The sequence below is a fragment of the Ornithorhynchus anatinus genome, chromosome 3 (assembly GCF_004115215.2).
Source record: "Ornithorhynchus anatinus isolate Pmale09 chromosome 3, mOrnAna1.pri.v4, whole genome shotgun sequence".
Lineage (NCBI taxonomy): Eukaryota > Metazoa > Chordata > Mammalia > Monotremata > Ornithorhynchidae > Ornithorhynchus > Ornithorhynchus anatinus.
In genome coordinates, this window is record NC_041730.1 from 46,346,570 (window position 1) to 46,360,429 (window position 13,860).

At 48.4% G+C, this 13,860-nt stretch overlaps 1 protein-coding gene across 2 annotated transcripts in view; it reads right to left on the reverse strand.

Moving 5' to 3' along the window:
* The window catches only part of GALNT18 (polypeptide N-acetylgalactosaminyltransferase 18), a 199,987-nt gene that overhangs the window by 21,855 nt on the left and 164,272 nt on the right, over positions 1 to 13,860 (reverse strand). The window contains exons 7-8 of one of the 2 annotated variants that reach the window (XM_029061514.2): positions 5,043 to 5,228; positions 1,896 to 2,033 (exon numbers count right to left, since the gene is read on the reverse strand). In XM_029061514.2, coding sequence (XP_028917347.1) covers positions 1,896 to 2,033; positions 5,043 to 5,228 — 324 coding nt within the window. The remainder of the gene's footprint in view (positions 1 to 1,895; positions 2,034 to 5,042; positions 5,229 to 13,860) is intronic. The other variant, XM_029061515.1, reaches the window with a different exon arrangement.

Sequence of the window (13,860 nt, forward strand, 5' to 3'; positions counted from 1 at the left end):
ATGGAGGAGGAAACGACGCAGTGCCTGTGCTTGAGAAGCAAACAATATGCTGAGGAAAAGCAGAATGGCCTAGGGGTTAGAGCCCAGGCCTGAGAGTCAGACGGACCTGGGTTCAAATCCCTGCTCTACCACTTGCCTCCTGTGTGATCTTGGGCAAGTCATTTCACTTTTCTGTACCTCAGTTACCCCATCTGTAAAATGGGCATTAAGATTGTGAGCCCCGTATCCAACCTCATATCTATCCAGTACTTAGTACAGTGCCTGCCACATAGTAAGCACTTAACAAATACCATAAAGCAAAGAAGAAGAAGAACCTGACCCACGCCTGCTGCTGTCCAGGGGGTGAGCTAGAGTGATAGGGATGAGCTGAATGAGATTCAGATAGAGGCTGGCAGGAATGAGGATCGGCAGAGGAAGGGCTGTGTACGTCTGTCTGTGTGTGTGCCAGAGAGTGTCCGTGTGTGCCCAAGTGTGTGTCTAGGTACGCACCCCCCTGCACGTGGCTAGAGATGCTGCTCAATAATAGTAATAATTATGATATTTAAGCACTTATTATGTGCCAGGCTCTGTTCTAAGCACTGGGGTAGATACAAAATAATTGGGTTGGACACAGTCCCTATCCCACATGGGGCTCACAGTCTTAATCCCATTTTACAGATGAGGGAACGGAGGCACAGGGATGTTAAGTGACTTGCCCAAGGTCATACAGCAGATGGGATTAGAACTCATGACCTTCTGACTCCCAGGCTCGTGCTCTATCCACTAGGCCTTGCTGCTTCTCACTAGGCCATGCTGCTTCTCAATCAATGGTTGTTAGCTCTGTGGCTGAGAGGCACTGACGAATTTAGCCTTCCAGTGACAGAGGGAGAAGAGGAGGGCCATCGTGGATGCGGTGGGCGACAGAAGTAGCCCACTTGTCCAGGCTCCGTTTGGGGGAAGAAAGGCATTCATTACTTAGCAGTGCGGAAGCTCTGTCCCCGTCACTGACCCTGGACCCTGTGGGTTCCAGACCTTGCCTGACAGATTGCACTAGTCAGAGCAGTTCGGATGTTTGTGCAAGATGGGGTGGGGCCTAGGAACAAGGATTGAAAAACATATGACCTAGTGGAAAGAGCACGGGCCTGGGAGTCAGAGCACCTGGGTTCTAATCCCGGCTCCACCACTTTGCCGTGGGACCTTAGGCAAGTCACGTAACTTCTCTGGGCCTCAGTTCCCTCAACTGTAAAATGAGGATTAAAACTCCGAGCCCTCTGTGGGACAGGGACTGTGTTCCACCTTATTAGCTTGGATCTACCTCAGCGCTTAGAACATTACTTTGCACATAAGGAAGGATTTAACAAATACTACTGAAAAATAAATGATAATAATGGTACTACTTATAACGATAAGAGGATTCCAAGGGGGATCCTGGCACTGGCGACCTAGGACTCTCCAGGGTGGCAGGATTATGCCACCGTTTTTCCCGCCACCGCCAAGATAGGGCCTCCCCATTAGACTCGGCACTAGAGGAGTGAACCATCTAGTGAAGGCAGCTGCCCCAGTTGGCTCTGTGGGGTCTCTCCCACCCCAACAAGACAAATCCCTGCCTAGTGGTCTGGAAGCACCACTTTCGGGTAAGACTCCCTAGCCAGAGGAAGCCCAGCAGCCAGGTGCTTGGACTCCAGGCTTCCGTGCTGCCTCGCCAGCAGCCTGCACAGGTATTCCACCCCCTGGGGACCAGCTGCCAGGTTCCTGATGCTGCAACCTGGACAGGAAGTTCCCTCTCTCCCTCTCTATCTCTCCGAGTCTCTGTCTCGCTCTAGTTCCGTTTCTCTCCCTCCGCCTCTGCCTCTTGGTAGCTGAACAACTCGCCTTGGATATCTCTAGACAGTCAACACGGGAAGTCCAGTCCTTACCACCCCATAGGCCACGGTGTCCGAGTACATCCTCATTTCGGGGTACACGTTGACGAGGTACCACCGGAAGGTCTTGCATTGCAGTGCTTTCCTGAGGGCCTTCCTCTCCGAAATGTCCCCAATGTCGATTCCCGAATCCTGTAGGGTCACGGGAGGGGTTGGGGAGACAGAGGGAACCTGTGAGATAGGAGTAGCTTTATAACACGAGACAGGCTTCTTGGTTCTGAACCTCAGGTTTCTGAGCAAGAAGCTGCCTTGCCTGAAGGAGACAAACCCTCTCCCAGTTAACAACTGTTAAAGAAGGAAGGGTGTGAAAAGGGTCTGTGGGCTTCCTCAGGGTCTTCTGTAGTGAGAGGGGGCACAGACACCCCAAATAAGCAGGCAGCTAGGATCCTGTACACGTCACTGATTCTGAGCCCGAGCTTCTTTTCGGTTTCTCTCAGACGCCCACATCGCTGAGTCACAGTAACTAGTCTTTGAAGTCTGGAAAGATATGGAGTCCTCCTCTTCTTGTTCTTTGTCCTCCTTTTCTTTATCCTCCTCCTCCCTCTTCCTCAGTTTTCCCCAAATCTGGCCCAGCTGTTTTATAGAACTGCCAATGTCTCCAGGGCTGATTTGGTTGAAAACACTGGCAGAATCCTCTCTGCCCCCTCTACCACCACTGCCCCCACATCTGTTTCTTCTGTGTCTCCTCCTCCTCCCTCACCTCCTGAGGGGATGCCTGCCATGCAGTTCATGAAATAGGAGTTCCATACATCAAGATCAATAATGCACACGTTGGAATCATACATGCCTCCTGGAGAGGTGACTACAAAGAACGCCTCAGCTTGCCGGGGAGATTCAGCTCATGACCTCATGAGAAAGCCAGAGGATGATAATAATGATGATGATAATAATAATAATGGCATTTGTTAAGTGCTTATGATGTGCCAGACACTGTACTACGCTCTGGGGTGGAAACAAGCAAATTGGGTCGGACACAGTTCCTATCCCACATGGGGCTCACCCTCTCAATCCCCATTTTACAGATGAGGTAACTGAGGCCCAGAGAAGTGAAATGACCTGCCCAAGGTCACAGAGCAGACAAGTGGAGGAGCAAGGGTTGGAACCCATGACCTTCTGACTTCCGGACCCGGGCTAGGCCCTGTATCCACGCTAGGCCAACTCGAATGGGCCGAGTGGACCCTGGAGGCTCAACTCCCAGCAGACTAAAGCCCATCCTCAGCCAGCCGGCCTGCCTCCTTCACTGTTGGTCTCCTCCAGCTCATGACCTCGTTAGATTTTCTGCCTCTCGCCCATGGAGAGATTCCTCCTCTGCTTCGGGGAGGCTCCTCGGGGTAGAGAGCTCAGGGCCTCTCAGAACTGTGGGAAACCGAGGGGATCGGCCTCGTGCTACAGTCCAGATCCTGATTGTTAGCGTCTTCACAGTGGTAACTGTAGCACTAGAAGTGATAGCGAGCCTATCATTGGGCAGGGATGGTCTCTATCTGTTGCCGAATTGTCCATTTCAAGCACTTAATACAGTGCTCTACACATAGTAAGCACTCAATAAATACTATTGAATGAATGAATAATAGACATTGTAATGATACTGGTAGTAATAGTAATAATAATAATGGTATTTGTTAAGTGCTTACTATGTGCCAAGTGCTGTACTAAGCGCTGAGGTAACCAGGTAATCAGGTTGTCCCACGTGAGGCTCCCCGTCTTCATCCCCATTTCACAGAAGAGGTCACTGAGGCAGAGAGAAGTGAAGTGACTTGCCCCAAGTCACACAGCTGACAATTGGCGGAGTAGGGATTAGAACCCACGACCTCTGACTCCCAAGCCGGGCTCCTCCCACTAAGCCATGTTGCTTCTTGTAGTAATAATAATAATGGCATTTGTTAAGCACTTACTAAGTGCCAAGCACTGTTCTAAGCGCTGGGGGGATACAAGGTAATGGGGTTGTCCCACATGGGGCTCACAGTCCTAATCCCCATTTTCCAGATGAGGCAACTGAGGCACAGAGAAGTGAAGTGAGTTGCCCAAAGTCACACAGCTGACAAGCGGCGGAGGCAGAATTAGAACCCACAACCTGACTCCCAAGCCAGCATAGTAGTTATAGTAGTACTAGGATTTATTCAGCTTGTTCTGCGCAAGGGATGGGTGTACCGACTGTAGTGCATTGTACTCTTCCAAGCATTTAATAAGGTGCTCTTCCCACAGCAAGTTCTTAATAAATACCATCGACTGATTGATTAAGCATTGTAGTAAGCAATGGGAGAGAATACACAGGTGGGAATTAGCCACTGTCCGGGTCCCTCACAATCCAAGGGGAGAATTGGGTCATCTAAGGCAGGGGAGGGAAGCCCAAGGCAACAGCAGTGAAAGGAGAAAGGGGCCCCCAATGGACTCCGAAGATGTGGAAGAGCTTGGCTCAGAAGCCCTCGACCTGCAGCCTATCAGAGCATCTCTGCCTTGGGCTGCTCTCTGGGCCTGGACTGCTTCCTTGAGGCTTCATGGGTGTCTTTGCCACAGCTTAATGGATAATAATCTTGGTATATGTTAAGCACTTACTATGTGCAGAGCACTGTTCTAAGCGCTGGGGTAGATACAGGGTCATCGGTTGTCTCACTTGAGGCTCACAGTCTTAATCCCCATTTTACAGATGAGATAACTGAGGCACAGAGAAGTTAAGTGACTTGTCCACAGTCACACAGCTGACAAGTGGCAGAGCCAGGATTCGAACTCATGACCTCTGACTCCCAAGCCCATGCTCTTTCCACTGAGCCACACTGCTTGCACGGGGTCCTTAGAACCAGGGCTTCTCCCTCCCTCCAGACTCCTCTTCGTCCTCAGGTCTCCCTTGCCTGGGAAGGACTGTAGGAGGAAGAAGCCAAAGGGGCCCAGTTGTCATTATGGGCTTCGGTTTGACGTTCTGCCTGCCCCTTGCAGAGAAATCCTCCCAGGTGGCCAGACTATCTACAAGAGCTGTCCATCCAACAGGTTTCTTGGCTCAGCGTGTCAAGACACTAAACCAGAATCTTCCTACGTGTCCTTAAAGATGAAGAAAGAGAGAGGGAGAGAGAGGCTTTGGCTGACCAGAGGCAAAGAAGAAGACTCGATTCTAATCCCCCATTCTTCCCACCTGGAGGCATCACTCACCTCCTGAGGAATGTTCCAGGCCATGTAAACGTGGCTCTTGAACTCATCCATCCAGACCTCGGCCACCCTGAGGGCATTCCGGCGGACATGGGCCGTGAGGTCTTCTGTGTAAGGCTTGTGCGCTCGTTCGATGTGGGCGATCCGGGAGCAGGGCAGGACCTCCACGCTCCCGCCACACTGCCACACCTGGGAGGACGGCCGACAGAGGAGAGTCAGTGGCTCCCCAGAAGCAAAACCCACCCAACCATCCATCCACCCACCCATCCGGCAAGCATCCAACCACTGATTCATTCATTCAATAGTATTTATTGAGCATTTACTCTGCGCAAAGCACCGTACTAAGTGCTTAGTACTGTACTAAGCGCTTGCACTTCATTCATCCATCCACCCACTCACCCATCAATCCATTCATTTATCCATTCATCCACTCACCCACCTTTCCACCCCATCCATCCACCCATCATTCATCTATTCATTCATCCTTTTTTCAATTGTAATAATAATAATAATAATTGTGGTATTTGTTAAGCATTTACTACGTACCAGGCACTGTAATAATCATAATAATGTTGGTATTTGTTAAGCACTTACTATGTGCAGAGCACTGTTCTAAGCGCTGGGGGAGATACAGGGTAATCAGGTTGTCCCACGTGAGGCTGACAGTCTTAATCCCCATTTTACAGATGAGGGAACTCAGGCACAGAGAAGTTACGTGACTTGCCCACAGTCACACAGCTGACCAGTGGCAGAACTGGGATTCGCACCCATGACCTCCGACTCCCAAGCCCAGGCTCTTTCCACTGAGCCACGCTGCTTCTCTACTGAGCCATGCCATATGGTGTTGGTTCAGCACTTATTATGTGTTAAGCACTGTTTAAAGCACTGAGGTAGATACAACTTAATAAGGCCTGATACAGTCCCTGTCCCATATGGGGCTCGCAGTTAAATAGAAAGGAGAACGGAATTGGTAAACACATTCCCTGCCCACAAAAAAATTACAGTCGAGAGGGAGAGAGAAAGAGCGTTTCAATAAAGGATCGTATTCATTGAGAGCATATTAAGCTCTGGGTAGACACATTCCCTTCCTATAACAAGCTAACGGTTTAGAGGACTCACCCGGAGAAGAGTCCAGGAAGAAGTTTGAGTGCATGACCCAGTCCTGATGGCTTTTTTTTAATGGCATTTGCTAAGCGCTATGCCCCAGGCACTGTACTAAGCACTGGGGTAGACACAAGATAATCGGGTTGGACACAGTTCATGTCCTACATGGGGCTCCCAGTCTTAATCCCCATTTCACAGATGAGGCCCCTGTGGAACAGAGACGTTAGATGGCTTGCTCGCGGTCACATACAAGACGAGTGGCGGTGCCGGGATTAGAACCCAGGTCCTCTGACTCCCAGGCCCGCGTTCTATCCATTAGGCTGCTCTCCTTTCTCTGGTTGAAGGGCCCTGCAGATGAACTGCAAGCCTTGACAAGAGTCTCCGTGGTCTCTCATGCGGGTGAGGGCCGGGGCCTTTTCGCCAGAGTTGCAGGATTTGCTGAAACAGCAGCTTCATCTAAAGGAAGTCTCAGGTGGTCCAGCCAGGGAGGTTAGACGTATCGATTCAAGCAAAGTGGGCTATTATGTTACGGAGGTCTCAGCTTCACTCTCATACTGCGAGGTGGCAGTTTGGGTGAAGTAGAAACAGCCAAGTTCGGGGGAGGTTAAAGTCACGATTGGCTCTCCTCAGACTCAGAACAATTAGGATCAAAGTGTTTCTCCTCCCTCTGGGACGGTCGAGAGAAGAGCCCAGCCCTGAGGGACTCAGGGCCCACCCACAATCGGTTATCATATAAGAATAATAAGAATAATAAGAATAATGGTATTTGTTAGGAGCTTACTATGTACTATGCGCTGGGGTGGATACCAGCAAACCGGGTTGGACAGTCTCACGTGGGGCTCACAACCTCAACCCCCATTTTACAGATGAGGTAACTGAGCCCCAGAGAAGTGAAGGGACTTGCTCAAGGTCACACAGCAGAAAAATGCATGGCCTAGTGGATAAAGCACAGGTCTGGGAGTCAGAGGTCATGGGTTCTAATCCCAGCTCCGCCACTTGTCTGCTCTGTGACCGTGGGCGAGTGAGAGTGGCTAAAATTAATACCGAAGGTGAAGGAAATGAGGTGTAAAAATACAGTATACAGTACAGGTCAGTACCAAGGCACTGCAGGGCATAAAATCTGTGGGGGGTGAAGAAGGGTGGGGAGGGAGTCCGGAGGGAGAATAAAGCTTAGTACTCTATTTGTTAAGTCCAGAAATATATCCCAAGCCTTGTGGTTTGCAAGGAGTTCAAGGACACAGAGGAGTTCAGAAGAAGTTCACTTGGTACGATCAATCAGTCAATCAATGGTATTTATTGAGTGCTTACTGTGTGCAGAGCACTGTCCTAAGCGCTTGGGAGACTATGATATAACAGGGTCAGTAGACGTATTCTTGTCCCATGAGGAGTTTACAGTCTAGAGGGGGACACGGACATTAATATAAATGAGTAAATTATGGATATGGATGTAAGTGTAAGCTAGTTCACTCATTCATTCATTTAGTCGTAGTTATTGAGCATGCAAAGCACTGTAGTAAGTGCTTGGGAGCATACAATATGACAATGAATGAATACATTCTTTACCCACGCTGTTTTTACAGTCTAGAGAGCTTACAGTCTAGACTTGTGGGCAGGGAATGTGTCTGCTAACTCTGATGTATTGTACTTTCCCAAGTGCTTAGTACAGTGCTCTGCACATAATAAGCGCTCAATAAATACCACTGATTGATTGAAGTACTGTGGGTTCTTTAGGAAAAAAAGAAGGGTGCTATTCAACCCAAGGTGGACTGATTCTTTACTAGAGTTGTAAACCCACTTCCACAGTTTGCACCCTCTGCAGCCTCCTGCAAATTCAAATTCACATTTCGACTCCTCGTTTACTTAATGTTGGGATGTTACACTCTGAATTACTCTAGTAAAGATTAAACAATAGTTAAGTGGTGTTTAACACTATTGTACATAGCCCTTAGGGGAATTTCAAATTATTTTTCCAGAGATTCTGGAACAGATCCTAATTTATAGCATGCAAGTCTATGCCACAGTACAGCCATTCATGACACAATCATTTTCTAGAACCGGAATGCTGGTGTATCATGGGTTATACCCATACAAGGCAAGTGTAGCCTAGTGGATACAGCACGGTCCCAGAAGTCAGAGGACCAGGGGTCTAATCCTGGCTCTGCCATTTGTCTGCTGGGTGACCTTGGGCAAGTCACTTCACTTTCTCTGTGCCTCAGTTACCTCATTTGTAAAATGGGGTACAATCACTCATCCTTTCCCAGCTGGAATACTGCATCAGCCTCCTTCCCCCCACTTCAGTCCATACTTCACTCTGCTGCCCAGATCATTTTTCTACAAGAACATTCAGGACATGTCACCTCATTCCGCAGAAAACTCCAGTTCTTGCAACAACTGGAAGAGTGGAACACATGAAAGACTGTGAGTCCTATGTGGAACAGGGACTGTGTCCAAACTGATTACTGTTCACTGAATTGTATTTATCGAGCACTTACTGTGTGCAGAGCACTGTACTAAGCACTTGGAGAAGTAGAATTCAACAAAAAACAGAGACATTCCCTGCCCACAACGAGCTTATGGTCTAGAGTGGGGAGACAGACATCAATACAGGTAGATAAAAGTATAGATACGTACATAAGTACTGTGGGGCTGGGAGGAGGGGCAGAACAAAGGGAGAAAGCCAGGGAGATGCAGATGGAGTGGGAGAAGAGAAAAGGGGTGGCGTAGTCTGGGAAGGCCTCTTGGAGGAGATGTGCCTTCAATAAGGCTTTGAATGGGGGAGAGTCATTGTCAGATTTAAGGAGGGAGGGCATTACAGGCCAAAAGCAGAATGTGGGCCAGGTGTCGGTGGTAAAATGGGCAAGACTGAGGCACAGTCAGAAGGTTAACACAAGAGAAGCGAAGTATGTGGGTTGGGTTGTAGGAGAGTAGCGAGGTGAGGTAGGAGAGGGCAAAGTGGTGGACTGCTTTAAAGCCAATGGTGAGGAGCTTTTATTTAATGCGGAGGTGGATGAGCAACAACGGGAGTTTTTTGAGGAGTGGGGTGATGTGTCCTGATCGTTTTTGGAGAAAAATGATCTGGGCAGCAGATTGAAGTATGGACAGGAGTGGGGAGGAGGCTGAGACTGATTTCCGGACGGGAAAGGATGAGTGATTGTATTAACATGACAGCAGTTTGGATGGAAAGGAAAAGGCGGATTTTAGCGATGTTGTGAAGGAGAGACTGACAGGATTTAGTGATGGATTAAATATGTGGGTTGAATATGTGGGCTGTCCCATGAGAGGCTTACAGTCTCAATCCCCATTTTACAGATGAGGAAACTGAGGCCAAAAGAAGTGAAGTGACTTCGGAGAAGCAGCGTGGCTCAGTGGAAAGAGCACGGGCTTTGGAGTCAGGGCTCATGAGTTCGAATCCCAGCTCTGCCACTTGTCGGCTGTGTGACTGTGGGCAAGTCACTTAACTTCTCTGTGCCTCAGTTCCCTCATCTGTAAAATGGGGATTAAGACTGTGAGCCCCACGTGGGACAACCTGATTCCCCTATGTCTACCCCAGCGCTTAGAACAGTGCTCGGCACATAGTAAGCGCTTAACAAATACCAACATTATTACTTGCCCAAGGTCACAAAACAGGCACCTGGTGGAGCCGGGAGGAGTCAGGTCCTCTGACTCCCAGGGCTGTGCTCTTTCCAATAAGCTACCCTGTTTCATGTTCTCCCTTCCCCTTAAACTGGGAGTCCCTTGAGGGACAAGGACTGTGTCCGATTTGCTAATCTTGACCATACCACAGTGCTTGGCCTATAGTAAGCACTGAACAAATACCACAGTCATTATTATTATCCTGGTTATGTGTGGTGTTCTCTCCCAGACCAAGACCATCCCTTTCAATCGTGTTCAGATGGATTCTTCTTCCTTCTGAATTTGAAAAAAAAAAAAGCCCTCACAGCTCTATTTTAAACCGAATCCCCACACCATGTTTAATTTAAACTGTGCTCTCTGAATATGAGCCACTTACTCATTTCAAGTGTTTCCTTTTTTATCTCTCTAATCATCTAAACATTTCCTTTCCCCACTCCTGCAGCCTAATCTAATCAGAACCTCAGCCTCTCTTATGGTTCAGGAGCATGGAGATACAGAATTCCAATTGCCTTCCTCCTTCAGAAAGAAAGCATGGACCTGGGAGTCAGAGGACCTAGGTTCTAATCTCGGCTCTGCCATTTGTCTGCTGTGGGACCTTTGCATCCCTGGGCTTCAGTTGCCTCACCTGTAAAACAGGGATTAAGACTGTGAGCCCCAAGTGGGACAGGGACTGTTTATCTACCCCCATGCTTAGAACAGTGCCTGGCACACAGCAAGTGCTCAACAAATGCCGTTAACCCCCCCCAAAAAAAACAGAGGGGAAGGAAGGGGAAATGAGGGGTTAGTCAGTGAAAGCCTCACGGAGGAGATATGATTTGAGGAGGGTTTTGAAGGTGGGGAGAGTGGTGGTCTGTCGGATATGAAGGGGGAGGAAGTTCCAAGCCAGAGGTCTTGGCAAGGGGTCAGCAGCAAGATAGTCAAGACTGAGGTACAGAGAATAGGTGGAGTTAGAAGAGCAGAGTGCACCTGATAACCTTCCTGGGTCGGGACTGATTTGTGGGGGTACCTCAGGTTGGCAGCCCATCAGCTTGATCAATCAATTGGCTTTATCGAGTGCTTACTGTGTGCAGAGCACTGGACTAAGCGCTTGGGTGAGTACAACGTAGCAGAGTCGGAAGATACGATCCTTTCCCACACCAAGCTTCCAGTCTAGAGATGGAGACAGGCATAATCGTGAAAAGAGAAATCACCCAGCCCCAGAGGCCTCCCTGAATCATGGTCCTCACGCTCAGCCTATCAATTTTGTCTTTGTTCAGTCCTCCGTTGAATGATGAGAAAGTTACTTCTGTGGACCACCTTTCTGGGGAAAATTATGTGTTGCCTAGCCCCCTCCCCTGCCAAACCACTTTTAAGCTAATTGCTTCCTGATGTACTTTTTAAATTGCTTTGTACTTTAGGGACCCTTTTTACATCTCCCCTAGCCATAAAGCTTTTACAGGGTGCTGTTAAACTATGCTGGGCTCTGTTGTTGTTTCTTCCTGGCAGTCTCACCCAGTCTAGGCTGGTTATGTAGTCTAGTGAAAAGAGCCCGGGCCAGAGAGCCAGAGGACCAGCGCTCTAATCCAGCCTCCATCACTTGTCTGCTGTATTGTATGCTCCCAAGCGTCTAGTACAGTGCTCTGCACACAGTAAGTGCTTAATAAAGCAGCATGGCTCCTCCATTAAATGAGAAGTAGCATGGCCTAGTGGCTAGAGCACGGGCCTGGGAATCAGAAGAATCTGGGTTCTAATCTTGGCTCCACCTCTTGTCTGCCATGTGACCTTGGCAAAGTCCCTTCACTTCTCTGGGCCTCAGTTATCTCATCTGGAAAATGGGGAATAAAGCTACGAGGTCTTATTCATTCAATAGTATTTATTGAGCGCTTACTATGTGCAGAACACTGTACTAAGCGCTTGGAATGAACAAGTCGGCAACAGATAGAGACAGTCCCTGCCGTTTGACGGGCTTACGGTCTAATCGGGGGAGACGGACAGACAAGAACAATGGCAATATGTGGAATGGGGACTGTGTCTGACCTAATTACCTTATACCTACCCCAGGGCTTAGTACAGTGCCTGGCACACAGTATGCACTTAACAAGTACCACAATTATTATTATTGTTATTATTACTATTCATAATACAACTGATTGATTGAGTGATTGATTGTAGGTGGGGTATGACTCTCCTGGGGCCCTTCTCTCTCTCTCCTGCTCCCTCTTTGCCATGCCAACTCCTGGTGTGGGAGACTCTGAGGTTGGCAGGCCCATATCCTGCGGAGTAACGCCAAAGCCTGGCCTCTCTGGGTCAGTTGAGAAGTAACCAGTCAGCAGAGTGGCCTAGTGGAAAGAGCCCAGGCCTGGGAGTCGGATGACCCGGGTTCTAATCCCGGCTCCGCCACATCAGCTGAGTGACCTTCTGCAAGTCGCTTCATTTTTCTGGGCCTCAGGTGCCTCATCTGCAAAATAGGGATCTGTTCTCCCTCTTCCTTAGACTGTGAGTCCCACACAGGACCTCTCATCATTATCATTGTCATCAGTGGTATTTATTGATCACTTACTGTGTACAGAGCACTGAAATAAGCACTTGAGAGAGTGTATTACAACAGAGTTAGCGGATATATTCCCTGCCCACAACGAGTTTACAGTCTAAAGGGGGAGAAAGACACAAATATAAATAATTACTAATGTATAATTTCTAGATATGCTCATAAATGCTATGGGGGGGGTAATATCTAACGCCCAAAGGTCACAGATCAAAGGGCAGAGATGATGCAGAAGGGAGAGGGGGCCAGGGAAAAGAGGGCTTAATCAGGAAAGTCCTCCTGGAGGAGACATGACCTGAGGAGAATAAGGCTAATCTCACAATTATTACTATTACAGACTGTAGGATCCTTGTGGTCAGGGAACGTGTCTCCCAATTCTGTTGCACTGTATTCTCCCAAGTGCTTAATACAGTGCTCTGCACATAGTAAGTGCTTAATAACTACCATCAGTGTTAATTATTATCACCCATCAAGCTCATGCTGGGGATCCAGGGAAGGCAGCTGGCTGGGTCCACTGAGGTGGTCTGCAGTTCTCCGGGGGCCAGCAGGGTCCGGGATTAGGGCTGACCTGGACATCACAGGAGGATGTCAGGGTGAGACGCAGCATGGCCTAATAGAAAGAGCCCGGGCTTTAGAGTCAGAAGGCCTGGGTTCCTATCCCAGCTCTGCCAATTGCTTGCTGTGTGACCTTGGACAGGCCATTTCAGTTCTCTATACCTTCATTTCCTCAGTTGTAAAATGGGAATTCAATCCTGCTTCTTCCTGCTTAGCCGGGGAGTCCCATGTGGGACAAGGATTGTGTCCAACCTGGCCTAGCGGATAATGGTTCATTCATTCATTCAATCATATTTATTGAGTGCTTACTGTGAGTAGAGTATTGTATTAAATGCTTAGAAAGTACAATTCAGCAATTGGGGGATGGGAGAGGAAAATGGACTCAAGGGGTTCCCATTTGAAATGAGGATAATGATAATAGGTTCTAATCCCAACTCCACTACCTATCTGCTGCATGACCTTGGACAATCACTTACTTCACTTTTCTGGGCCTCAGTTACCTCATCTGTAAAATGGGGATTAAGAGCGTGAGCCCCATGTGGGACAGGGACTGTGTCCAACCTGAATGACTTGATTCTACCCCAGCACTGAGAACAGTGTTTGTCACTTAATAAGCACTTAACAAATAGGAGAAACAAACAAAAACAAACCAACCAAGGGGTATTCCTGGCTTTAGTCTGTTTGCTGCCTGATTTAGCATGCCCAGCCGTTCCACCTGGACAGCAGACTGAGTTCAGTAGTTTAATCAATCATATTTATTGAGTACTCACTATGTGTAAAACACTGAACTAAGCTCTCATGAGAACACAGTTAAAGAGAATTAGCAGATAGGTACCCTGCCCACAAAGAGCTTACAATCTATCGAAGGACAGAGATATTAATATGAATAAATAAGTTGGGTTCCGGTTGCCTGAGTCAGGTGGTCAAAGACAAAATTAATGACTTGAGTTCATGACTGAGAAAAGGGCAGCCCCGCCCCAGCCCTGTTACACCGCCTTGGAATAA